Genomic DNA, 26,427 nt, shown 5'->3' with positions numbered 1-26,427 from the left:
TAGGGGAACCTACAAAGAGAAACCTGAATGTGAACATACATCGTCATGACGATCAATATTTGTGTCTCTTTTTACTTTGCAGTTGGGTGTAATGCGCATGGTCTGAATATTATTCTTCACGAGCGAAAAAAAAAACCTTGATGAGTTTTAAACAAAATCTAATGAAGAAAGACTGATAAGTTCTTATAATTATATCAACTATAAATGCGAGCGAGCTCTAGGGAAAATTAAATAAAAGGGGGATCTAAGTCACTCTGAATTAGGGGTGAATGTTATGGAGAAAGGGAATTAAAGTAGGCACTTATCAGAAGGGAATCGAAAAGGTGCACGCGTCAAACGGAAAAAAGGGAAATATAATGGTTAAAATGGAGCACTTGTGAGAATGGAAAGGGGACGCTTATTATTAAGGAAAAGTGACACCTGTCAGATTTTTATACATAACTAAGGGCAATTAATTGTAAAAATAAAAGGGGCACATATCAGAGGTGAAAAAGGCACTAATGAGAATGAAAAAGTACACGTATGAGAATGGAAAAGGAAATCAGATTTTAATAGGGGTATTTATAAAAGGTGAAAAGGACATTTATGAGAAGGTGAAGAGGCAGTAATTCTTACAAAGGAAAAGGAGCACTAAAAAAGGGGCACTGTGTCCCCTGGTGCATCCCCCCCCCCCAGGTGCGGATCCAGGATTTCTTAGGGGGGGGCCAACTTTTTTTTTTTGGTCCCCAAAAAAATCGACTTAGCCAGCCGCTGAATAAGCGGGGGGGGGGGGGGAGGGTTAAGAGGACACTTTTTTTGGTTTTTGGGGTTACACCAAAATACACACATACAAAAAACCGAAGGGAGGGGGGTTCACCCCCCCCCCCCCTGCGTACGCGCCTGCTCGTCTGAATACAAGTTTCTTCCTCCCGCGCAAAGCTCGGAAGCTTTTACGTTTCATTAAATCATTAGGGGAAAGAAGACGATTCGTTGTACCGTTCTCGACTCGTCTGAATTTAATTTTTCCCTCCCCCCTCCCGCGCGAAGCGCAGAAGCTTGTACGTTTCATTAAATCATTACCAAAAGAAGACGATTCGTTGTACCGTTCTCGACTCTTAATTCTCATCTGAATTTAATTTTTCCTCCCCCCCCCCTCCCGCGCGAAGCGCGGAAGCTTGTACGTTTCATTAAATCATTACAGAAAGAAGACGATTCGTTGTACCGTTCTCGACTCTTAATTCTCGTCTGAATTCAATTTTTCCCTCCCCCTCCCGCGCGAAGAGCGGAAGCTTGTACGTTTCATTAAATCATTACAGAAAGAAGACGATTCGTTGTACCGTTCTCGACTCCTAATCCTTGTCTAAATTCAGTTACCCCACCTCCTGCGCGAAGCGGGGAAGCTTTGACATTTAATTTAATTATTACAGAAAGAAGACGATTCGTTGTACCGTTTTCGACTCTTAATCCTTGTCTGAATTTCGAAAATGTTTTTTGTCCCCTCCTTTTTCTTCCTACGTCCTCTTCCTTTTCTCTCCTCTCTTTTTTGGACGGCGATTTTTGTTTTTGTTTTTTTGTTTTTTGGGGGGAGGGGCCACTTCCCCCCTGGCTACGCGCCTGCGGTCAGATGAACATCTTTTAATACCTTGTCCGCCCCCGAGAACTCATGGGTTGAAGGCATATTACGGTCAGATAAGCATTCAGGGGCCCACCTCAGGGCCCCTGGTGGGGTCGAGGGTGCGGAAACCCCTGAATCTCAGGGGTTTCAGGCATTTGATTACGGTCAGATGAACATATTTTTATACCTTATTTGTGACACTGGCGGGACACTGATTGGCGTGAGGTCCAGCGGGCGGACCCCCCAGAAGAACAAGGGTTTTAGGCACTAAATTGCGGTCAGATGAGTTTTAAGGGGCCTGCCCAAGGGCCCTTGGTTTTAGGCGTTTTAGGCGTTTAATTACGGTCAGATGAGCATTTTGTGATACCTTATTTTGTTGTGACACTGGCGGTTAACTATTCTCTTTTCTTCCTTGCTATCTTTCTTTCCATTTTTCTTTAAAATGCTTTTCCAAAAAAAATTGGGGGAAGGGGGGGGGGGGGAGCTTGAGGCTCACGATCCCCGCCGTTCCTCGGACCCTGACATGTAGGCATCTCAAGAAGCATATTTCTTGCCTGGCCGTATTTACAAACGCATAAAAAAAAGTATAATTTAATAAAGAATGAGGAAAAATCTCGGAAAATTATGTCATTTCAGCAATATGTGTAAACTACTGCTATGGAATTAGAAATAAACCACATTTAAATTGTATTTCCCCGGAGCACCCTCCCCGCTCAATACGCCAGTGCCCCACCCCCCCCTCCGATCTACACTTTGTTGGCGGAAAAATCGCAACTGATCTCCCCTACCTTTCTTCTTTCTCTTTTTGTTCTTTCCCTTTCTCTCCTCTTTCTCTTCCCTTCCTTCTCTTTCTTTTAGGTTTGATGGGGGGGGGGGGGGGAGGGGGAGGCAAGGTCATTTCGGCCCCACCCTTCTCCATACGTTGTTGGCGGGATTAACTGCAAATTATCTATTTCCACTTCTTTTCACCTTTTTTTCCCGGTCCCTTCGCTCTCCTTTTTTCCTTTTCCTTCTTTCTCTCTTTTTAACGGGGCGGGGGAGGCAAGGGCCTTTTGCCCCACCCCACCCCGATCCACAACTTGTTGACGGAAAAATTGCAACTGATACCCCCTTCTTTCCATTTCCCAGTCCTACTCTCTTATTTTTTTGATTGGGGGAGGGGGGAGGCGAGGCTTTTTCGCCCCCCCCCCGATCACTTCTCCCCCCTTTTCTTTTCTTCCCTTCTCTCTCTCTCTGTTTTTTTTCCCTCCTTTTTTTTCCCTTCTTTTTTTTTCCCCTTCTTTTTTCCCCTCCTTTTTTTTTCCTTCTTTTTTTCTCAGGGGGGGGGGGGGGGGGGGGCCACCCCTGGATCCGCCACTGCCCCCCCCCCCCCCGTGAGGGCCACCTCTGCATTATCTTGATTCTTGAAATTGGGCCGTTTTGATAAACAAATATTTCAAAAATCCGAATTCGGCTCCCCGATCCGGGAAGCCGGGAATCCGAACTAACATCTTCATACGTATAAAATGGCGGAATTTGTGGACCTGGAAGACTGGCGCTTTGATTTGAATTCACATCCTATTTTCGAAAAACTACGGTTAAATCCACCCAGTCAACATGATGATGAGAGAGTTAACCCTGAAAATTTAATATTTGTACACGATGGTCAAATTTTCGTGTGGGAAAATGACACAGCAAGGCTTTTAACAGCGAATCTCCGAGACGTCATTGTCCAAGAACGAGCACTCAACACACTTCAGGTAAACAGCACACTGGTCCCATATGCGTATAAATACGTAGGGGGAAAGAATAACTTTCTTAAAGATGTGATTCACTGATTGATTTACATGCATAATTGATAAATGATGGGGAAACTTATGGCATTTCAATGTAGTCGTACCTCTGGCTCTGTAGTTTAATTCCAAATGGATATGATAAAGAAGTTGATAATCATTTGGCTTTTGCCTTTTGAGAAGATTTTGTACGAATTTTCAATGCCTAGACTCTAGACAGTAGACTCTAAATGGTGCATGGTGAATGGGTGGGTGACCAAACTCCAAAGTTCGCAGAGATTTTGAAAATATTACTAGGCCTAGAGAATGTGAATGTGATATTGAATATTCATGATATTCGATCTATGATTTCTCACATTCTACACAAATTTATTTATTTCAATTATTAACAAATGGATGGCAAATTTTTTTTACTAGAGGTCTACACATTGGTACGACTACAAAATTTATCGTCAAAGGATTCCGGACCCGGACCCGGCCCCCCCACTCTAGCTTTAAGGGCTCTCTCGAAATGTTTTTTTAATGATATTATTCGAGAGAGCCTTAACTTGCTCCCATACCCCTGCACGGAGAGGCATGTAAACAAAACTCAAAAGTGGTCCAAAATCACACTTTCGCGCAACCGACCAATATTGGACAGTGGCTTTGATAAATTTTGTCGTAGTTCTGGTCTTAATTACCGCCTTAATTTCAAAATCGGATCTAAAAATAACAAAATAAGAGCAATTTTCTTACCAGACCGATACAGCTCAGCTCCCTTTTCACGTGTACCGTGTGAATTCACGATGTCTACACAATGGTGATGACCTCTGACTGGCACTTCGTAAATGTGCTGCTTCCGTATAATGCGCTGAATAACACTCTTACAGCGCATTATACGGAAGCAGCACAATTTACCCACAATTACGGAAGTGCCAGTCAGAGGTCATCACCATTGTGTAGACATCGTGAATTCACACGGTACATGTGAAAAGGGAGCTGAGCTGTATCGGTCTGGTAAGAAAATTGCTCTTATTTTGTTATTTTTAGATCCGATTTTGAAATTAAGGCGGTAATTAAGACCAAAACTACGACAAAATTTAACAAAGCCACTGTCCAATATTGGTCGGGTGCGCGAAAGTGTGATTTTGGACCACTTTTGAGTTTTGTTTACATGCCTCTCCGTGCAGGGGTATGGGAGCAAGTTAAGGCTCTCTCGAATAATATCATAAAAAAAACACATTTCGAGAGAGCCCTTAAAGCTACCCCACTCAGTGTTATTTAGGGTACGCATATGCTCGTACCCTCTTTTTGAAAGCACCCCCTATCTGAGGACTGCCAACATTTCCTAACCCCCCTTTCGCAGGCTTTTCGCAGGCTTTTCGCGGGCTTTTAGCTGGCTTTTCCTCCCTTGGAGACCCCCCCCCCCCCCCCCCCCCCCCCCCCCCCGAATCAGGAAAAATGCTCAATGTACCCCCCTAAATTCGGAATAATTTCTCAGGAGTCCAAAGAGATGAGAGAAAAAAAGAAAAACACCCCCTTTTTAAAGAAATCTCCGGGTGAAAAGTCAAATACACCCCTTTTTTTACAATTCTCGTGCCGTACTTTGTCGCATGAAAAGTACCCCTTTACTGGACATTTCGGCAACACGCATGCGGTCATTCCGACCTCTGAGTGGGGGGGGGGGGGCGGGTTCCGGAGATATCACAATCTAAAAATTTGATGTTGTATCGGCGTGCGCGCTGCAACTAAAAAAGTCATAAACAACGAGACCTTACTTCACGCACAGGTATTCATTGGTACAGCTGATTTATTTTAAAATGCGATCCATCAAAAAAAAGGTGATATCATATTGCAAGGCAAGATATCATACAATCAGTAGGTACCGTAAATTAGTAGTGGTACCACTTTTACTTACAATCTGCTATCAAAATGAAGATTTTCAGACCCCAATCGGTAAGTTAATTATTTTTGGAACAGACGCAATGTGCACAATTTGCTGATCTTTTGTCAATAATTTCATAATTTCACACCCAATTCCAAAGAAAAATTTGTCTATGGGTAATTTTATGTTCCACTTTCTATTGATGATATCAGATTTTCCAAATCTTACCAATTTTTTAGATAGCGAACTTACATGTAGGTCACGTGCGATCTATGGTCACACCGCAATACGATTTATGTGTTTGCAACTTTTGCATATGTCTGGAGAGGTCTAGATCTAGCTGTAATTTATTCATTATTGTAAACAAATTGGGGAATGAGTAGGAGGGCGCTTATTCAGAACTGTGACCATACTTTGGACCCATGACTCGGACTTTAACACACCAAAAATCATCTAAATCTTTCACAATTGTTCAAATATGGTCATGATTTAAAATTCATAACCCTTCTTACCTATTTCGTGTCAATTGACTTAGCATTTTTGGAGCATTTTTTCTAAAAACAAAGACATTAATATACACTTTCTGACAGGTTTCACTGCAAACTACTGCACAAGTACATACTGTACTGTTAGTGGGCTGGGTTGTATTCGCGCAGGCGTGCATGAAGATAGCAACTGTAATCTCAGATCCTCATTAAATTCATGCAATGAATGTAATTCACATTATGAATTGATGATGATCATTACAGTCGCTAACTTCATGCACACTCGCATGCCAGCCAAGCACCCACCTTCGGTATGCACTTGTGCAGTGGTTTGCCGTGAAACCTGTCAGAGAGTGTATACTAATACCTTTGTTTTTGAAGAAAAATACTTTTAAAAAGATAAGAAAATTGACACAAAACAGGTAAGAAAGATAGTGACTTTTAAATCCTGACCGTTATGTGAATAATTGTGGAAGATTTTAATGATTTTTAGTGTGTTATAGTAAGGTATCTCCACACTGGAGTCAGGGGTCCAAGTAAGGTCACAGAACTTTCTGAACAAGCGCCAGTAGGAGAAGGTCTAAACTCTACTGTAAAAAATGGTTTGATTTCATGGATTTGTTGAAAATAGATGTGAATGTTTGATAGAAAGGAAGAAGAATACTTGCCCAAAACCAAGATTACTGCCTGGTAGTGGGACAAAACTTTGTAACAGGCTGTGTACCTTTTTGTAGATTAACATGATATGATGAAGAACTCACAATTCAATCATCAGAAGATTTTTTGTTTGGAAGATGTGTGCATTGTGAGTTTGCCCGAAATGACGTTTGGCTGAAATTGCTCTAAAGACTAGTCTAGTAGTCTTTTCTCATAAATCTCTATACAAGACTGTAGACTCATGTTCATCACGTTAATGAATTTTTTTCGTTATATGTGTACAGTCAAAGAGGGGAAACTGGTTGATCACGTTTAGTTATTTGTCCCAAGGCCTTAAATATCTGATAATGATTGTTCCATTTTTACAGGTTCTTCTGTGCATCAATGCCCCTGTCTTTGATGTTGAACACATAGTACCGAGTCCTTGTGGACAGAATGTCTTACTCTACGGCAAGAGAGGTGCCAGCGTGTTGGTGCTTCCCCGGAGACACGGCAAGCATGGATTGTTTGAAGGAGGCAAGGCACAAATCAACTGCAGGTTGGTACAAAAAAAATTAAATGTAATCTTGTCAGTCTAATACTAGATTGATAGCAATGTGTCATCATCACAAGAATACCTTCCTGATTTTCTCTGCCTTTCTCAATAAAATCAAGTGTCTTTAGTCCTTCATAGGAAAAAAAAAATGAAATTCTTCTCTTTATTATGATACCCTTACATCTATTTTGCTTGCCCACTTTTTTGTGAAGAACGGTAAAAGAAAAGGTTTGTGTCGTATTCATGAAAATCCCATGTTTTCTGGCTACATTGATAAATAGATGGAGCCTATGAAATGTTGACTTGTACTGATGCTTGGTATTTGCCAGTCTTGAACATTAAAGGTAATACAAAGTTTTGGTATGGGGTCATGAATTTGGTTCAAATTAACATATTGGAAGCATATGTGATCCTACAATATTCAGTGATCGTTGTCGCTTGATGCTTGATGTGGTAATCCCTGAAGCAGCTTTTCCAAGCTATACTGGAATGGGATGTGTTGTGACAGCAGGTGAAGGTGCAGACAACAAAAGGGTGTACAATTGCTTTATACAGTAAAATAGTGACGTGCAAGTAAAAATAATCATGCTGCTATATGGTTTACAGCATTCTGGAACCTACAGGAGGTTCCAACCCTCTGATGACAGGGAGGGCGGTCATCTGGAAAGCAGCAACTGATGGGGCAGTAACTGCAGTGAATGGTAGTTGATTCCAGATGCGAATGGTGCGGGGGTAAAATGAGTACTTGTAGGAGTCGATTGTTGCCTCAGGAACAGAGAGCTTGAGTGTGTGGTCTCTTCTGCTGATGTATGTAGCTTTGGTTATGAGGTGAGGAAGACAAATGTTGACTAGCTGGTAGTGTATTTTAAAGAGCATGGTGCTTTGTGCTAGAAGACGACGTGTGTGCAGTTTATCCCATCCCAGCTGGGAAACAAGCCCTGTAGCTGACGTGGATCTTTGGTAGTCGCGGAAGACAAAACGAGCAGCTGTTTTCTGTACCCTTTCCAGACCTTCGGCAGCACCAGAAGTGTGAGGGTTCCAGGCTTCAGCGCCATACTCTAGCTGCGGTCGAACCAGGGCTGTGTATGCTCTTGACTTCACATCCTTGGTGCATGGTGACAGGGTTCTCCGCAGCAACCCAAGGGTTTTGTTGGCCTTGTTCAGTAGGAGTTGGCAGTGTGTATTCCATCGAAGGTCCTTGGTTACAGTTACCCCGAGATACTTGTACTTGTCTATCCTGGGTATTATCTCGTTGGAAATCTGGTAGTCATGCTGTATTGGTGTTCTTTTCCTCGTGATGGTAAGGGAGGCGCACTTCTTGACATTGAAAGCCATGAACCATTTCGCTGACCAGTCAGACAAGGTTTGAAGGTCTTGCTGAAGGATGGAGGTGTCATTCTTAGTGTGAATTTCTCTGTAGATCACACTATCGTCAGCAAAAAGGCGCATCTTGGACTGGATATTTGCAGTGATGTCGTTGATGTACAGCAAAAGAGGGCTGGTCCGATCACTGAACCTTGAGGTACCCCAGAGGTAACAGGCATCCAAGATGACCGGGAGCCCTTGACAACAACTGCTTGCTGCCTGTTGGAAAGTAGCGACATAGTCCAATGTAATGTGTCTCCTCTTATGCCATAATGCTCGAGCTTGGTCTGCAAGTGGCGATGAGGTACTCGGTCGAAAGCTTTCTGGAAGTCAAGGAAGATGACATCTGTTTGGCCTCTGCATTGTAAGGTGTGTGCCCAATCCTGGGTAGCAGAGATGAGTTGTGTGGTGGTGGAGAGTTTCTGCCGAAATCCATGTTGGTCATCTACCAGGATGTTGTTGGCAGCTACATGTTTCGAGATATGGCTGAGCACTATGTGTTCCATTAGCTTGCTGCAGATGCAGGTCAAGGAAATAGGTCTGTAATTTCCTGGATCACACTTATCACCAGACTTGTGGATGGGTGTTACCAATGCATGCTGCCATTCAGCTGGAACAGTGCCAGAGTTGTAGCTCTGCTGAAAAAGGAATCCTAAGGCAGGAGCAATCTCGTCAGCTACAAGCTTGAGGAGTTTAGGTGGAAGTTCGTCTGGCCCACAAGCTTTGGATGGGTTGAGATTTGACAGCTGCTTTGCCACACCAGGACGATGAATGTGTAGATGGCCGATATCAGGAAAGTGTGAGGAACCTTCCATACGAGCATGACAAACCTGTTGGTTGGTGAATACCGAGTGGAAGAAGGAGTTGAGACACTCTGCTTTGTCTTTGTTGGTCGTGTGGATGCCTTTGTCAGATCTAAGCGATGGGATTTCCATATTCTCAGTCCGACACTGCTTAACATAGGACCAGAAGGTCTTGGGATTCCCTTGCAGACTGTTCCCTATGATGTTGTTCACGTAATCGTGGTGTGCTTGGTGAACTAGTTTCGCTACCACGTTGCGGTGCTGTCTGAAAGCCTTCCATTTTGATGTACTGGGGTTTCTACGGGCTTTCTTAAAGAGCCTATCACGCTTCCTCATTTTTCGTTTGAGGTCGGTGGTGATCCACGGAAGGTGTCGCCGGGATTTGCTCATCTTTGATGGTATCAGATCCTCCATACACTTCTTGAGGAACACAGATATCCTGTTCCAATTCTCATCTACAGTTTGGAGCTCTGGAGATGAAAGGAAGAAATCGATTGAAAACTTTTCAACAGTTTCTTTAATGATCTGGTGGTCTGCTCGGTGGAATTGGTAGATCTTCCTGGGAGGGGCACGGGCTGTTTTCGGATGAACACGAGTCTAAAGTGATGAAAATTTAAATAATAAGCTCTTTTTGTTGTATAGCTCCCTCTCAAGGTCAAGATATTGATACAGCTATCAAACAATGTTTCTTGACTAAAATCGACCGATTTGCTATCCCCGTTTGGAAATTATATATCACAACTGCATAATCTGAGATTTTCATGGTCGCGGCTATCATTGTATGGCCGTAGGCGCTATTTGAAATTTTGAAATTCATTATATCTCAAAATCATAAGTGTTTTACGGGCTAATTTTTTTAGTGCTTATATGCATCCGCATGGGCATCTAAATATATCAAAATTGTAAGGAATCAATATCCAGCCAATTTTCAAAATTTACCAAAACTTTGGATTACGGTACCTTTAAAGAAAGAAAAGGGCAAAATATTGTAAGAAAGACAAAAACTAAATATGTGGAACGTGCAAACATGAATGAAATATGAATGAAAAATATCATATTCATAAGCAAGTGTCATAGTTTCCACCTCTCTGTTTCTTTTGTAAGGATTACTCCAATTGCTGAGAGGTTCTTCATCTCCAACACCTCACTGAGTCTACTGAAGGCCGCTTGGTATCCAGGGGGTGAGAACGACATGCATCTATCTATGCTCACCTCGGACAACTACTTCAGGTTAGAATTATTATGTGTATAGAGGCATTTCATGGAAAATAAAAAATCAGTAAATTGGCAATATCAGTAAATTGGCAATATCTCCAGAATTACCTGAGCTTCGATGACAATCCTGGTTTTAAACACAAGACCTCCACAAGCTCATCAAGTTGAGTGGAATATCAATGGATTTGAACTACTTTGAAGTATGATTTTCTTCAAAAACAAAGCTTCGGGGCAAAATGTGGCAACAATTTGGGTGAAAACATCCTATCTTTGAGTCTCATTATTTCATGCTACAAACGCTTCAGATTAGATTTTGCGGTAGTGAATTGTGATGTATGTAGATGAATACTGAAAATAACCCAGAATAGAGAAAATGTATGGTATCATCCCCAGATAAGGCGAAAATCTGTCGGGTTTTTATTTGAATAACATCCTGGAAGGTTTGTTCAGATATGGAGTGGTAAACTGCTGAAATAAAAGCTGCTGTTTTTATTACATTTAAATGAATGGCAAGTGCGAGCAGCAAAGGATATGTGCGCGCATTCACTGAGGTCTGTGTTATTAGAATACAGTAAAGTGAAGCCTATTTCACTTTACGTCACCATGAAATAACCGCTGAGTTTTGCTTATCGTATCTAAACGAGCCTGAAAGAGAAGGTTGAGTTCTTGAAAGAGGTGAATAAAAAATTGTGAGCCTTATTATTGTCAACAATTGCAAGTGTGGAAGAACATCAGAGAAAAAAATGTTACCAGAAAAGCATGGCTCTTCAAATATGACAAGTAACAGGTTGAAAATGAGCCTGATTTTTATGCCACATGTTTGTGTAGTCCCATATACATCTTTCTGTGTACAGTGCCTGGTACTTTACAAGACTGGGCCAAATTTCTTATCATTTTTACGACTCCAGAACCTTGCAGTACACAGGATACTTATATGCTACATGATCAACTTTTCTGATTGATTCCAATCCGTTTCTTTCACAATGCAATCACATGACCAGAACTTGACTTCATCTTTTTTAAATGAGTGTAATGTTTGCCTCCTCCCCTACAGACTGTATGACATCAATTCACCTCTCAAGCCTGTTCAGACCCATAGATTGGGATCCCACGCCACCAGCTTTGCCTTGTCTTCTTCCCACTCCACGTTCGATGCAGCGCTGGGTGAGATCGCTATCGCCTTTGACTTTGGCCCGCCCTCTGTTGTCCAGAGCAACACAGTGTCCAGAGGAGCAGGGACGGAGAACCTCCTATACCCCGTCTTTATCCTCCGGGGGAATGGGGATATCTATGTATTGAATACGAGCTTGACAGATGTCAGGTAAGACTTGTTGTTCTTGAACATAATTATGATAATAATAATAAGAATAGGCATTTATATAGCACCGTCTATCTAGACAATTCTATTCCGTGGTGCACAAGAAGAAAAAAAAGAATAAGAGAGTTTGAATCAGTGTCATAGTGCCAAGTACAAGTATTGTTAAAAAATATAAGATTTCAGCTTGGATTTAAAGGTCTCTAAAGAAGTTATGATATTCTATTTGGAGGCAACTCCACGGTATTTGGTCATTTTGAGTGTCCTAAGTGTTACCAAGTGAAATATAGTGAAACATAAGTTAAAATCCAAACTATTGTTTTACTTGATAATTGGTCTGATTCAAACTCTATGAGGACTGTCAACCTTATACAATCATAGAATATTCTAAAATGGTAGGTGTGGTTGGGAACATTTGGCACAAAATACCTTGGACTTGCCATTTTATCATAAATAATTCAGAGCGATTATCTTCGTGTTGCTTCTACATGTAGGTTGACTTCATGTGTTGCTCATTGAAAGGGCACCAGTCACACACACAAAGTGATTTGTTTACACCTCCATCTTTAGAGAGATTTTTTTTAAAAAATCACCAAATGCAAATGCTTGACAATGAAAGTGCAACAAAGGGAAATAATGGTTTTACTTTTCTTACCATCAATTAGATTAGAATTTCAGGAGTGATAATTGCAATACCTCTTGTAAGAAATGAGAATTAAAGCCCATATTTTGAATAAAGAATACCAGCCTAAAACTTCTGGAATCCTCGAACATAGACAGCAAAATGGTTTTGGTGATAGGGCCTCTTCATTGGCTCTATTCAAGTTTTGTGTTGTGGTCTAGTGGCTAGGTCTCCAGCCTGTGAACCACAAGGTACAGGGTTCTAATCCCTGCAGTAGCACAATTGTCCTTTGGCAAGACATTAGTGCACATTTGCCACACTCAACCCTGCTGTAGGAGGCAGGTACCTGGTAGGATTTATTTCTTGAATGCACTGAATTCTAAGGTTGTGGAGCTAATTCTGAGGTAATAATATCCTAAATCCTTTGGAATCACAAGGTACAGGGTTCTAATGCCTGCCACAGCACAAACATCCTTTGGCAAGACGTTAATGCACATATGCCACACTCAACCCTGCCGTAGGAAGTGGGTGCCTGGTAGGATTTATTTCTTGAATGGACCGAATATTGAGGTTGTGGAGCTAAAGCTGAGGTAATAATATCCCAAATCCTTTGGAAGCACATAGAAACGTTAAATATCATTATGGGGTATGTACTAAAGAAGAATGAAATATGATGTTATTATTATTGTTAACAGATATGCCCACACCAAGTTGCTTGGACCTCTCCCCATGCATCCACCTGCGGAGGATAACTATGGCATGGACGCATGCAGTCTGTGTTGTCTCGAAAGCCAACCACCTGTGCTCGTTGTTGCTACCACATCAGGCCTTCTCCACCACTGCATCCTTGTTGCCGGGGAAACGGATGCAGAGGATGACGATGTAAGAACAAATCATCTTGAAATATTCCAGTGGCAGTGGTAGTACTATAGCTATAGTGGTAGTGATTATGGTAGTGGTTGTGTTTATATAGATAGTGGTGGTGTCAGTAGTAGTGGCAGTGGTGATGATGGTGGTGGTGGTGGGGGTGGTGGTGGTGGTGGTGGTGGTGGACTTGAACAATAATTCTGTCTCAAATTGCATTTATCGTGGGGTTTGTAATAAACCATTCCTTTGTAAAACTTTTGTTAAAATGCAATGAAGGAAATGATGAGCAAAGTATCCCCACTTGGCCGAGGTAAATGATTTTCTCTTTAGAAAATGCTCTTTAAATTCGTCGCTGTTTTCACGAAGTGACGGTAGTGAAAAAAAATTGCATTCACTTTGCGTTATGATTTTCCTCACTACCGTCACTTCGTGAAAACAAGGACGAATTATAGAAAGCATGATACATGTAGAGTGCAAACAATTTCCTGAAAATATTTCTATTAGAACCACACTGTTCTTCTATGACATTTGGGCAACAGAGAAAAAAGATGTAACTTCCTCTTTTAACATACAATTTGATAATCATTTTGATTGTGTATCATATTTTATGTTGATCTAAAGAGTGATTCGTGAGTCAAAGGCTATCATCGTCACTTGAAATTGTTAAAATATACTTACTTTGACTTGTGCCCTCTATTGGCAGGCAAGCATCCTATCAAGTGATGTATCAAGCATAGCGTCACTGGCCCCGAGAGATAGCGGATTCTCTCTCTTCGTGTATGAGACGGTAGAACTGACTAGATGTCCTGTAACGGTGGAGGATTATGACACCGATATATCGTATCCTATTATGCTACATTCAGGTAAATTACGGAGAGTGGTGGTGAATGGATACTGTTGATACGGTTAAAGGGAATGTTTATTGTTTAATTATGTAATAATAAGAAATTATTTGTAAGCTTCTTCATTCATAGGACGCCATTTTGGAAAAAATGTCATAGTTTAAAGCCCCACTGTCCTACTTGCTCCCTCTATATAGAAATCTTCCCCAATCGGTGCCTATTGGTCCCCCATGATCCTCTTTTTCTTATGTTAGTTGAGAGCTGAGTTGATGAGATAGCCACCTGTCAGTGACCTGGCTGGGTGGTCTAATCCCTTCTGGCCCAGTAGTATTGACGGTCTTTAAATGTCCTCTGAAAGAGATTGCTCTACATTTGCCCTTGTATTCACATTTCACAATGCTCAATTCTGGCATGTATAAGTTTGCAGAATTTCAGTAGTTTAAAATTTTGGTCTGAGCACTGTGTTTGGTGTAAATAGTATATTGATATCATATAAATTATAAGTGCTTGGAATAGATGTTAGCACTTGCAGTAAGTTTTTGTTATTTTTAATTTTTTGAATCTGTTCTGTTTTAATATGTAGACCCCTCATCATGTAAGAGGTTCTTCTGTTCACACAGCGGTGGAGTACATAGCGTCATCTTAGCCTGGTTGGACAAATTAGAGAAGTTCTGTGGTAATGGTATGTATGATTCTGTCTCATTCCCTATCACTATGAATATGACGGACAAAGAAAGAGGACAAAATAAACAGTTCCTCATTCTACCCTCGACAATTGCTGTGGTAGACAAAAGAACATCCTTTCAGTGCTACTTTGTAAAAATGTGTAGAACAGGTGAATATGCATGTGACACCTGTTCTACACATTTTTACATAATAGCAGTGAAGGGATGTTCCTTTGTCTACCACAGCAATTGTTGAGGGTAGAATGAGGAACTGTATATTTTGTCCTCTTTCTTTGTCCGTCATGTTTATGGTGTATCTTTTATTTCATCCTTCCCTCTCTCTCTCTCTCTCTCTCCTCCTCCTCTGCCTCCCTTGCTTCCAACCTTTCTCCCTACCTCCTTTGCTCGCTCTGTCATTCACTCATCTAGTGCTGAGCTCGGAACCCAAAACCCAGACCCGGCCTGGCCCGGCAATTTTCCAAATTTCTAAACGGGACCCGGAAAGGTCCGGTAACCAGAACAGAGTTGCACTGAAATAATATTGACTTTTAAGAAGGCTATTAACAGGCTACTACATGTGCAAGTAACACATCTTGTAAGACCTACTGACCTTGTTTTTTTTATTCTGCTGTGGTCTAGACATGCCATGTGCTGCAACTTCCAGCCAGGATTCAAGACAGTTACAAGAAGCCCCAGGTCAACATACATTATCTTCCCTTAGTCTAGACCAATCCCTATAAAGATAAGGCTAGGCAGTCACATGCATGTCCCTATCAGAGTGCCCATCCCACATGCTCTACTATGATCGGTCCGTTTGTCTGTCAATTAAAAACAAGCATGTGTTATACGCGCAACTGAGATTTGTTTACATTAGAATATGCTAGCCTGGTAGCGAAAACAATGGCCCTATTGAACATTTGAACCTTTGAACCCTGGTCAGAGAAACCGCGATGTCATGTTACACTCAGCTGGGTACCAGATGTCTGGCTTGCATTAATCAATCTTTTATCTGTGTTTTTGTTTTTTGAATGTAATGGGGGAAGTACTGAGAATGAGTGAAAGTCGATAGCGAAAGAGATAAAGATATGTGAATGAATTTGGGGGAGCTAGGGATCAAGAAACAAAATAAAAGAAACTTAAGAAAGAAAAGAAAACATGCACAAATCTGCATTAATTAATTAAATAATTCTGTACTTTTTAAAGAAAGAAGATCAGTCTAAATGCAATATTTGAGGGGGAAATAGGTCAAAAAAATATTTGAAGATGAATAAATAGAAAAGGAAAAAAAAAGGGAGAGATGGAAGGAAGAATGCATGATGATGAAGATTACTCCTTCCTTCTCATCTCTAAAGACTTTCAACATTTAACTCACTTATCCTTTTTTTCTTTCTAATCTGGGCTTAAACTGTTTGTAAAAGAAATCTAAAGAATCAAGGCAAAGAGACAGTGGAATAATAAGAGAGGATGGACCCCAATAATTATCTTCAGATATTAAATTAGCTTATGTATTGTATGCTAATTAATCCGCTAGTCAGGAAGTAATTTGGTGATGAAATTACTCTTTGAATGTCTGCCGACTTTATCCCAGCCCAATCCGGCGGTTTAGAACCCAGTAGGCCTTCCGAGCTACAGCACTACACTCTCATCCCTCAATCTCTCCATCCCTCCTCCTTTCTTGCCTTTCATGTTTTCTCCCTTCCACCACTTCACCCTTTTCCATCCAAAATACACACCACCCCACTTATCTCTCTTTTCTTCCTTTCTCTGTCTATCTCTCTCCTTCTCTCCCTCTTCCCTTCCCTACATGTCATTTGATGATTAAACAAGTTTGTTAAACTGTAAATAGCCTCTCTCAATCTCTCTCTCTCAATATGTTGTCCTTGCCTTAATCTGCTACATAACATTTGATGATGTAACAAGTTTGTTAAACTATAAATAGCCTCTCTCAATCTCTCTCTCTCAATATGTTGTCCTTGCCTGAATCTGCTACATAATGTTTGATGATTAAACAAGTTTGTTGTACTATAAATGCCCTCAAACAGTACATATAACTTTTCCGGCTAATCATCTGATATACCTGTCAGACCAAGGAGACCAAGACTGTTCTCAGACAGAGCAAACATAGATGTTTATTCAGTTACATTTATGTAGTTTGGCAACCCTTCGTTTTGGGGGATAAGATTGAAGTATATCTGATGATTATATCAGTTAAAAGCCTTCCTTGAGATTGCATCACACCAAATTAAAAGTGAAATGACACATTTGATGCCAATTTATGTTAATAACTGCTACAGTTCTTGGTAATATTTGGGACACTGAATGATCAAATACTTTGGAGTAAAATAGATATGTGTACATGATGTGACCCATTCTTTATTTTGACCTCTTGATTCTTACTGATAGTTTATTTATATATTGATTGATTTATCTATCTATCTGTTTTGTTTTTGTTTGGGATAATTTATTTATTCATTCGTTTATTTATTTATTTTTTATTTATTTTTATTTATTTATTAATTTGTTCATTAGTTCAATTATATATTTCTTTCTTTATTTATTCAGTCATTCATTTTGTTTGTTTTTTGGTCTTTGTTTAACAGACGGGGCAGAAGAGGAAGAGAGCATACATGAAGTGAACCAGGATCATCCTTGTATACTGAGACACATGATTTGTACAATGCCCTCAGAAACTTGGTAAGTCTGAAATATACTTATTCCAATGTACAGGACCACAAACCATCTAAGATTCAGCGAAATGAAACAATTTGGAAACAATGATTTGATTTAAATTGCTGATATAGATCATATTTTCAAAAATTGTAAACCCTTAGCATCGTTTCATGAGAATGTAAGTACAAGTTCATCGACATCCCATTGAATCATGTGTTCAATTTTTTCTAATGTTGTTCTCATTGTTCTCATTTGTTGCTTCTTACTTACCTAAAGTGTAGTTTTTGTTAATTTGTACACTTGTTATAAATTGTTCATGCTTGTATTGATGTATAATTCATTAATTGTGCGCCAGTGGTACCTATTTCATGTAAGTGCAGAATTATTATTATTATTATTATTATTATTAATTTCAATACATGCGTTTCGATGGGATGTCGGTTAAACTTGTATGTGAGATGGTTTCGTGAAACAACACCCTGGTTCTCATGTTATTTTATCTTTCTTGTTTTCTTCAGCGCTCCATCTCCCATTCTTGGTGTGGCAGTCATCATCGATCAGTTGCTAGGCAACAGCCTCCTCTGCTTGACTCACAACAGAGAATGTATGGCCACACCCCTCTTGTAAGTGGTATCAGTGGTTATGTTTGAACAAATGTGTTCATGTACATGTACATGAAAATGCCCGTGTATGATATTTTTTCTCTCATGTTTTGCTGTTATCTCATCATCATCATCATTATGAGGATGATGAGCTAACAGCAAAACATGAGATGATGATGATGATGATGATGATGATGATGATGATGATGATGATGATGATGATGATGAAATTGATGATGATGATGATGAAATTGATGATGATGATGATGATGATGATGATGATGATGATGAAATTGATGATGATGATGATGATGATAATGATGATGATGAAATTGATGGTGATGATGATGATGATGAAATTGATGATGATGATGATGATGATGATGATGATGAAATTGATGATGATGATGATGATGATGATGATGATGATGATGATGATGATGATGATGATGATGAAATTGATGGTGATGATGATGATGATGATGATGATAATGATACTACTTATACTACTACTAATATAACGATAAATAATAATGATGGTGATGATGATGACGATGACGAAGACGATGATGGTGATGATGATGATGATAACAATAATAATGATGATCAAGATCATGATACTACTACTACTAATAATACATGATAAATGATAAATGATAAAGATTATGATGATGTTTATTATCATTATCATACAACCAGGCCCTTAGAAACCACTACCCCACCCCCGCTGATGTCCGAAGGGAGGGATGATAAGCCCCCTGTGTCCCCTCTCAGGCAGGCCAACCCAGAACCGTTCCAGAAGTACATCAAGAGACTCCTGCAGAGGAACCACTCCAACCCTATCCTCAAGTAAGTGCAAACATACAATCAGGCCCAAAGAAGCCACTACCCCACCCCCGCTGATGCCAAAAAAAAGGGTGGGGGGGGGGGGGGTGGTGGGCCCCCTCACTTCTGATGTTGGCCTCAACCTGCATACCCTCAACTGGATAGTTTAAACCTTTGTCAGTCGTTTTGCACAATAAGTGTCTGCAAAATGAGACAGATCTAGGCTCAAGGCTTTAGGATTTGTAGTTAAGTGTCAAATTTAAAGTGTGTTTTCAGAAACAAAGCAAAAACAAATTATATGATAGAAACTACATGTAGGTATTACAAAGTGGTTTAAATTACTAAGCAATGTCATGTATGTAGAGAAATGTTTTACTCTTGCCATTTGTACCCATCTTACAGAATTCTTGGGATGGAAATATTTTGATGGTCCTAAGAATTTAAAATATTAAAATAAATCCAATTCGAAATTCTGAGGTGCATGTAGGAATGTGATACAATTTCAGCTCAATTTTGTGTCACTTGGGATGAATACAAATTCTTGAAACTTTGAGAATATTTAGAATATGTATGAGATTGCATTTATTTGTTTAATTGTATGATAATTTTGTATTATTTCCTTTGTCAGGACGAGTAATAAGACGCAGCTAAATCTTGAAGAATGCTTCCAGCTGCTCCTCCGAGCCACCAAAACCCTAAGAGAAGAATATATTCACAAGCAAGACACTGCCAAGGAAGAGATAGAAAAGAGGTCAGTGTTCCTATTCCTGCAACAAATCTTATTTATTTTATCAGGAAAATTGAACCTTAATAGACAGCTACTCTAAAAGAAAGTTATGAACATATTTTGTGTCCTGTGGCAAGACATTAATCTACATTTGCCACACTGGACTCAAGTGATGTAAATGAGTACCTGACATTGATCGATTCCTTGAAATGCCAGAGCGCCATAATGGCAGCCATGCTAAAGCGGGAGTAATAATTGTCGAGCGCTAGGAGTGTCAAGTCTGTCACACATGAGCGCGGCTATACAAGAACCCACTATTGTTATTATTTTTGTTTAATTGCAGAGTTAAGATCTTGAAGCAGCAGAAACAGCAGCAGTTGGCAGATCTTGCAGAGTGCCAGCAATTAAAGGGAGATATCAGCATCAAAGCAGAGGAGCTAGCCTTGAGGTACAGTGATGCTGAGGACAAACAGGAAGAACTTCTCAATAGGTATGATTTAAGTGCAATCAAACCTAGAGTGCATAAAAGACATATGACCTTTGACCATATAAAAGACGGAACAATAAGGGCAACCTGCAATATGTTCATTTGTATGAATTGAAAGCAGAAAAATAAGAGAAACGGGAGTGGTGAAAGTTTGAAATAAATCAGACCATTGTTTGAAAGAGGAAGGCACCAAATCTATGCAAATTTCGAGTTGCCAAGTTGGTCGGTGGAATTTGAGGTAGTAATGGACAACTCTCGCATTTGTCGTGTACAAAAAATGTAATAATTTTTTTGTTTTTCTCCTGGGTGCCTTATCCCTTGGGGCACTACTCAAAATATAGAATGTATAGCATTTCATTATGGGTCCTTTAAAAAAAAAGACCCTCCTGAGTCACTTGTTTGAGGAAAATCTAATGACAATTAGAAATTTATGAATTTCTAGTTGTAATTGATCAAGTGCAAATTGGCAATTTTGTGATGTACCTAAGACTGTACGTCTAAGTTTATAACCATGATGTTTATTTTGTTTAAATGTAGGGTTGGCATTGTCCGACAAACTCTCCATAGTCGGCTACCCATCTGGGCCCTGTCTTACAAAGAGTTGTGGTTGATCCAAATCAATCGCCATTCCTCCAATCAATTGCAAGTTTGCAGTCTCCCATCTCTTATGTACATAGTTGCGATTGATATAAATCACAAATAAGTTGCGGTTGATTCAACTCTTTGTAAGACAAGGCCCAGATCTGAGAATGTACATCACATAATGTTTGTTTGATAATTTATTTTTTTAATGTTTTATTTTTTTATTTGTAGGGTAAGCATTGTCCTACACACTCTGCAGAGTCAGCTACCCATCCTGTCTGAGGCTGAGCAGGGTATGAGAACAGAGTTAGAATCAATGCAGACTAAGATAGAACATCTTAAGACGTCACTCAAACAGGTTAGTCAATGATTGCACATAGCTCATTTTTATGCCTCCGCTACAAAGTAGCCAGAGGCATTACATGTATGTTTTCAGGTTGTCCGTCCGTTCGTACGTACGTACCTCTGTCCGTAAGTCCCGTTCTCGTGATCGCGTTATCTCAAGAACCAATTGATGGATTCCCACCAAACTTAGATCATGTATGTGTCTTGCAGAGCCAATAAACTGAGTAGATTTTAGGGTCGCGAGATCCAAGGTCAAAGGTCACGGGGCTCATTATGTATGCAAAAATAGCTCGCTTCTGTTTTGGTTTGTAAAATTGCTTCATGGCGGAGGCATCATTTTCGACTGCGCGCGGTCGAAGGTCCATCTAGTTTTCAATCTTCTCACTCACGAAATTGTTTCTAGTCCAGGGGGATGTTTCATAAAGACTAAGATCGACTTTAAGTTGGGACCTTAACTATGACAGGCGATTCATGCCTCTGGTTGCTCTTACTATTGATCTCTCAATTATGATCTTTAGATAAAAAAATAAATAAATTAAAGAGTAAATTCTGTAGATTTGTGACCACGAGTTTTCCCCCCTTTGAGAAACCAATGCCAGGAATGGTTTAGAGGAACTAGTGGCATGAATGGCCTGCCATAGTTAAGTCCAACTCAAAGTCGATCTTAGTCTTTGTGAAACACCCCCCCCCCCCCCCCCAGTACTATCCGTGAGGCAAAAGCTTTCCTTAGCTTCACTGAGAGTACTGGATTATCCGTCCCTGGACAAAAAGCAAGGGTGGGGCTAGGCATATGAAGGGGGTGCTATTAAAGTGCTCAAATGAGAACAGAATCAAAGTCAGGGGCAAAGAATTGCAGTGAATGCCATTGCTGTATAGATATCCATATTAGCCACATGTATCTGAAGAGTCCTTGGGTTTCTGATTTTGAGTGAGAAAGCACTATTTTTCTTAGCCCTGACTTTAAATACAAGTGAGAGAAAATGAAAACCGTAGACCTGGGACCCGTTTCACAAAGCCTTTTTTCAATAAAAAATCACAAAATGCAGTGACAAATCTGCTGATAACCAATCAGAGGCAAGGATTTCACTAGCTTATAACAAAAACTGTCATTTGTCACTGATGACAAGTTTTGTGAAATAGGGCTACATAGTTAGGAGTTATGGATACTATGGGGCTTAGAAGGCCAAGTGTGTCAAGTATATTAAAGGCTTTGAAATATAGTGTAGATCCGACAAAACAGTTGCTGAAAAGATGTGGTCTTTGAACTTTCATTGAGAAACCACCTTTTGGCCCTGTGGGAGCAAGTAAAGGCTCAAACATACAGTTAAACACTAAATTATTCATACCCCTCGTTAATTTCATGTTTTTTGGATGTTTCGTAACTCAAGAATGAAAAGTGAACTGGTTGAATTAGGGCGTGTGTTCAATGCTTTTAAATGTAAAATTTAATATGTTACATTCCGAAGACATATCAAATTTTCACATACTTGAAAAATTACAAACTTGGCGAGGGTATGAATAATATAGTTTTTAACTGTCTATAAAGTATGTATATATTACATAATCGATTATTTTGTTTGATCCAGGTGAAAGCCAAAAACATATATCAGCAGAAGCATGCAGAGAAGCAACAGAAAATCAAGACACCTCCGGCTTTGAGTCAAGTACAAGAGAAACAGCTGAAATCCCTTCTCAAAGAACAGTAAGTAATTGAGATATAAAACCAAGTAAATAATGATAATGATATTGATCATGACAATGTTGAGGCTGATGGTGGTGGTGATGGTGGTGGGGGTGGTGGTGGTGGGGGTGGTGGGGGTGGTGGTGGTGATGGTGGTGGGGGTGGTGATGGTGGTGGTGGTGGGGGTGGTGATGGTGGTGGTGGTGGGGGTGGTGATGGTGGTGGTGGTGGGGGTGGTGATGGTGGTGGTGGTGGGGGTGGTGGGGGTGGTGATGGTGGTGATGGTGGTGGTGGTGGGGGTGGTGATGGTGGTGGTGGTGGTGGTGGTGATGGTGGTGGTGGTGGTGGTGGTGGTGATGGTGGTGGGGGTGGGGGTGGTGGTGGTGGGGGTGGTGATGGTGGTGATGGTGGTGGTGGTGGGGGTGGTGATAACAATAGTAACAATTGATAAATGAATAGATAAATAAATGAATAATCAAATTATAATGATTGCTTTTGTAACAAAATTGATGCATTTTTCTTATCCCTAGGAGCTCAAACCATTACTCAAAGAAAAGCAAGTTAATGTACTATCAAGTTGTATGTTTAGCCAATGTCTTTTTAACTTGTGAACCAGTAACAAGTTTTCTAGCCTTGTACAACAGAGTTATTAGATTCTGTTAATTTGCGTTATTACGCTCAATTGGCGATATTTAATTCCCGCCCAATGCAAGTGATATTCTTGAATGAATTAAAAGATAGTCCAATAATTTTACAAATGTATTTCATGCGATGGGTGTTTATTGTGTACGTAAACTCAGTGGCAGGCATTTGTCTTTGTCTGTGCCCTAAGGAACAATTTCTTATTCTTTCTTAGCACTTGTTGGGTGATACCAGATAACATAAGCTTTTTTTCTTTTCTCTCTCTTCACAGAACTGAAGAAATCGCGTCTCTCATTTCAGAGGTTCAGAACATCTCAATAGCAGTTGGACCCTGAGCTGCAGTTACCAAGCAATCAACTGGCTATGATTTGAAATGAGATGTAGAAGTCACAAAATCATAATCATAAAGGAATAAATAATAATAATAATAATAATGAAAAATCGTGCCTTCTTAATTCATGCTGATATCCGTCACACTGTGACGCTCATGGCGCTTAGACATTATGACCCAGGTTATAGCCTAACTGCCAAAGTAGCTAGTGCTGGATCATAACGGTTACTCGCAGTGACAAATATACATTGATGTATTGCCAGGGACATCAGGGATCGGCTGGGATTTGAACCCTGTACCTTGTGATCTACAGTCTAGTGACTTATCCACTAGACCACAACACCTCTACGAGAAATGTCATCCCTCTCACTCCTATAGTATGTGCACCGATACAAAGGAAAGGACTAGAAATGAAATTAATATGGCAGACTAACTGCAGTACATGTGATATGGGAAATTGTTCACAGTGTGTAAGATTTTGTGCGTTTCATGTTAACTTCCAAGTGCCTGAATTAAAACCACACAATAATTAAAACCAAGCAACAATGATCACCACGAGCAAGATCAGAGTATTAAAACATTCAAATTTTTATGCTATATTTGGCACAAAAGCAAAAAAAAATGGCATGAAAACATTTACAGGGCTCCACTTTGCAGGAAAGGGCATATTGAGGGGCAGAAAGTAGAAAGAATTAATGGTATGTGATGACGAGAATTGCATCTGCTCAGAGCAAGAAGGGCATTCACTCTGTGTACAAAGATGTGAGGTAATGCCCTCCTGGCTACAAACAGACAATTGTAGCTTTGTTAAAAAGAATTCCATGTAAAGTTCACAAATTTATTTTTTCATTTGTTGATGCATTATGTGTGCCTAATTTGGACAATTTGCTGCAACCTGGCAAAATTTACATTCATGGTTACTCATTTGAAGAAAAGAAGTATTGGTTAACTCTTCAATGGCTATGTATCAAAACCCTAGATTGCCAAATTTGTGTGGAATATATGATACATCATATACATGATGTGACAATAGTTGGCTGTGGCAGTCCTCTTTTAGTTCAACTAGTTGACCAATATAAGTAAAGAATTCTCATTAAAAGGGATCACAGAGTAAATGAAGATGTAGGTTTCATTTCATTATTTTTGAATTATATTCATACTGGATATGCTCCATAGGACAGAAATATTCTATAAAATTTGAGAGTCTGTGGGGTGCCTTGAGGAATTGCGGCTTTGCAATTATGTTATTAAAAATAAAGAATATTTTTGCTGGAAAAAAAGCTGTTAACTAACCACAAAAGTTTCTGTTTTTACAGTTTTCAATTATAAAGAAATGAGAAGAAAAAATCTTTGGAGTTTTAAACCTAGATATGAAAATGCAACACTTGTGCACAATATGGTGATTATACTTTGAATGAACCTCTATGAATTGTTGGGTCAAACACTTTCAAGGAAATTGATTAAAGTCATTGTTGATTTTCTCCACGTTCTGTATTGGTAATCTAGGGCCCCGTTTCATAAAACTTATAATTAGTAACAATTTACAATAACTGTTATAAGCTACTAAAATGATTCAATTTGATTTGCAGAGAGACATTTTATCAAACAGTTTTAACTTTTGTTACTGATAACAAGTTTTTTTGTTAACAGGGCCAAGAACTGGTATACTGCTATAATCGATTAATCTAAATAATGATCAATGACAGGGGTATCTTTTCTTTATTTTCTTATCTTTTCTATTTTTTCATTACAAGATAAACAAAAATTGTTAAAAAAAAGGAAATTCTGACCAAATTTATGTAAATGCTTGCTCTTCTACTAGGTGTAACAAAGTATGCTTTATTATTAGTGACTATATCTGCTTCCTTTATGTTTTGCCATACACAGAAATCCATTTATAACTAAGTTTATTTGAATGTAGGCCTACCAATCACTTGATATGTCATAAGCTTTGATATGCTATGACAATGTGTTAAAAGTGATATTTCTTTATGATGATTTCTCTGTTTTCCCCATGCAATAGGGTAGAGTTGTCTTAAAGATGCAACTTGGCGATCACTGAGCCAACAGGTATTACGCTCCCGAGCGAATGTCCGTGTGCTGCCCTCTATATACCCATGCTTGAGCAACTTTAAGTTATCGGGTTTGACCAGTCATGTATAGGTAGATTCAGGATCAATACTAATGTTCATTAATACAGTTGGTGAAGAGATAATTATGTAGAGATTACCTGTCAAATGTCACTATTGTAGTACATTTACATTAAAAATTTACATGTTTAATGCTAAACAAGCATATATAGGACTTAATTTGAATTCATAAATACATGGAGAAGGATCGAGTCTGCATTTCATGTTTGTGTGTATATGTATATATATATAAGCATACCTTATTGTGTTTTGTAAATAAAGTGGATATACTGTATATTTCAAATACAGTTTTAAATGTGTTTAGTTTTTTGTTGTTGCTATTTTACCTTCATGTATATGATTAACAGATAATATCATAAAGCTAATTACTATAAAACATGTATGTACATGAATCAATGTCTCAGGTCCCAGTAAGCTTTTTCTCTCTCCTCTTTCTCTCTCCCCTTTCGATATCCCCTATTCTCTCTCTCTATCCCGTCTCCTCTCTTTTATTTCTTCTTTCTCTATACTCCCTCCTCTATCTTCTCTCTCCTCTGCTCTTTCTCTATCCCCTCTTCTCATTCTCTATCCCCTCTTCTCTCTCATCTTTCTCCCTTCTCGATATCAACCCTCATTATCTACTCTTTCACTCCACCCCCCCCCCCCCATCCCCCCATCTCTCTTTCTCTCCTCTCTGTCATGGCATTTTCTCATTCTAGGTTCAGTCCTAGGCTCTTGTCTCGATCACCCACACGCTCTTCTAAAACATCACCAACTGTCGCCCAATTCCAAAAATAGCGTATCA

At 39.6% G+C, this 26,427-nt stretch overlaps 1 protein-coding gene across 1 annotated transcript; it reads left to right on the top strand.

The window, feature by feature from the left end:
• The first annotated feature begins 3,089 nt into the window (after positions 1 to 3,089).
• Positions 3,090 to 25,930, top strand: LOC583942 (nuclear pore complex protein Nup88). The gene is made up of 15 exons (XM_030991682.1): positions 3,090 to 3,333; positions 6,741 to 6,910; positions 10,180 to 10,305; positions 11,345 to 11,611; positions 12,923 to 13,109; positions 13,798 to 13,957; positions 14,520 to 14,618; positions 17,202 to 17,295; positions 17,790 to 17,894; positions 18,573 to 18,722; positions 19,327 to 19,449; positions 19,769 to 19,915; positions 20,726 to 20,852; positions 22,426 to 22,541; positions 23,434 to 25,930. The coding sequence occupies exons 1-15, from the start codon at positions 3,100 to 3,102 to the stop codon at positions 23,495 to 23,497; spliced, it is 2,169 nt and encodes a 722-aa protein (XP_030847542.1). The 5' UTR covers positions 3,090 to 3,099; the 3' UTR covers positions 23,498 to 25,930.
• The last annotated feature ends 497 nt before the right edge of the window (positions 25,931 to 26,427 follow it).

This window comes from Strongylocentrotus purpuratus, unplaced genomic scaffold (assembly GCF_000002235.5).
Source record: "Strongylocentrotus purpuratus isolate Spur 01 unplaced genomic scaffold, Spur_5.0 spur5_scaffold_2, whole genome shotgun sequence".
NCBI lineage: Eukaryota > Metazoa > Echinodermata > Echinoidea > Camarodonta > Strongylocentrotidae > Strongylocentrotus > Strongylocentrotus purpuratus.
Note: the sequence above shows the minus strand (reverse complement) of the source record. Positions and strands in the feature narration are given on the sequence as shown.

What these genes read in the sequence shown, in the direction of transcription:
- LOC583942 (XM_030991682.1), top strand. Translation starts at nt 3,100, where the DNA reads ATGGCGGAATTTGTGGACCTGGAAGACTGGCGCTTTGATTTGAATTCA. An exon ending in TGTATGGCCACACCCCTCTT is followed by an intron (nt 17,895 to 18,572) that starts GTAAGTGGTATC and finishes TCATACAACCAG; the next exon opens with GCCCTTAGAAACCACTACCC. An exon ending in CACTCCAACCCTATCCTCAA is followed by an intron (nt 18,723 to 19,326) that starts GTAAGTGCAAAC and finishes TTCCTTTGTCAG; the next exon opens with GACGAGTAATAAGACGCAGC.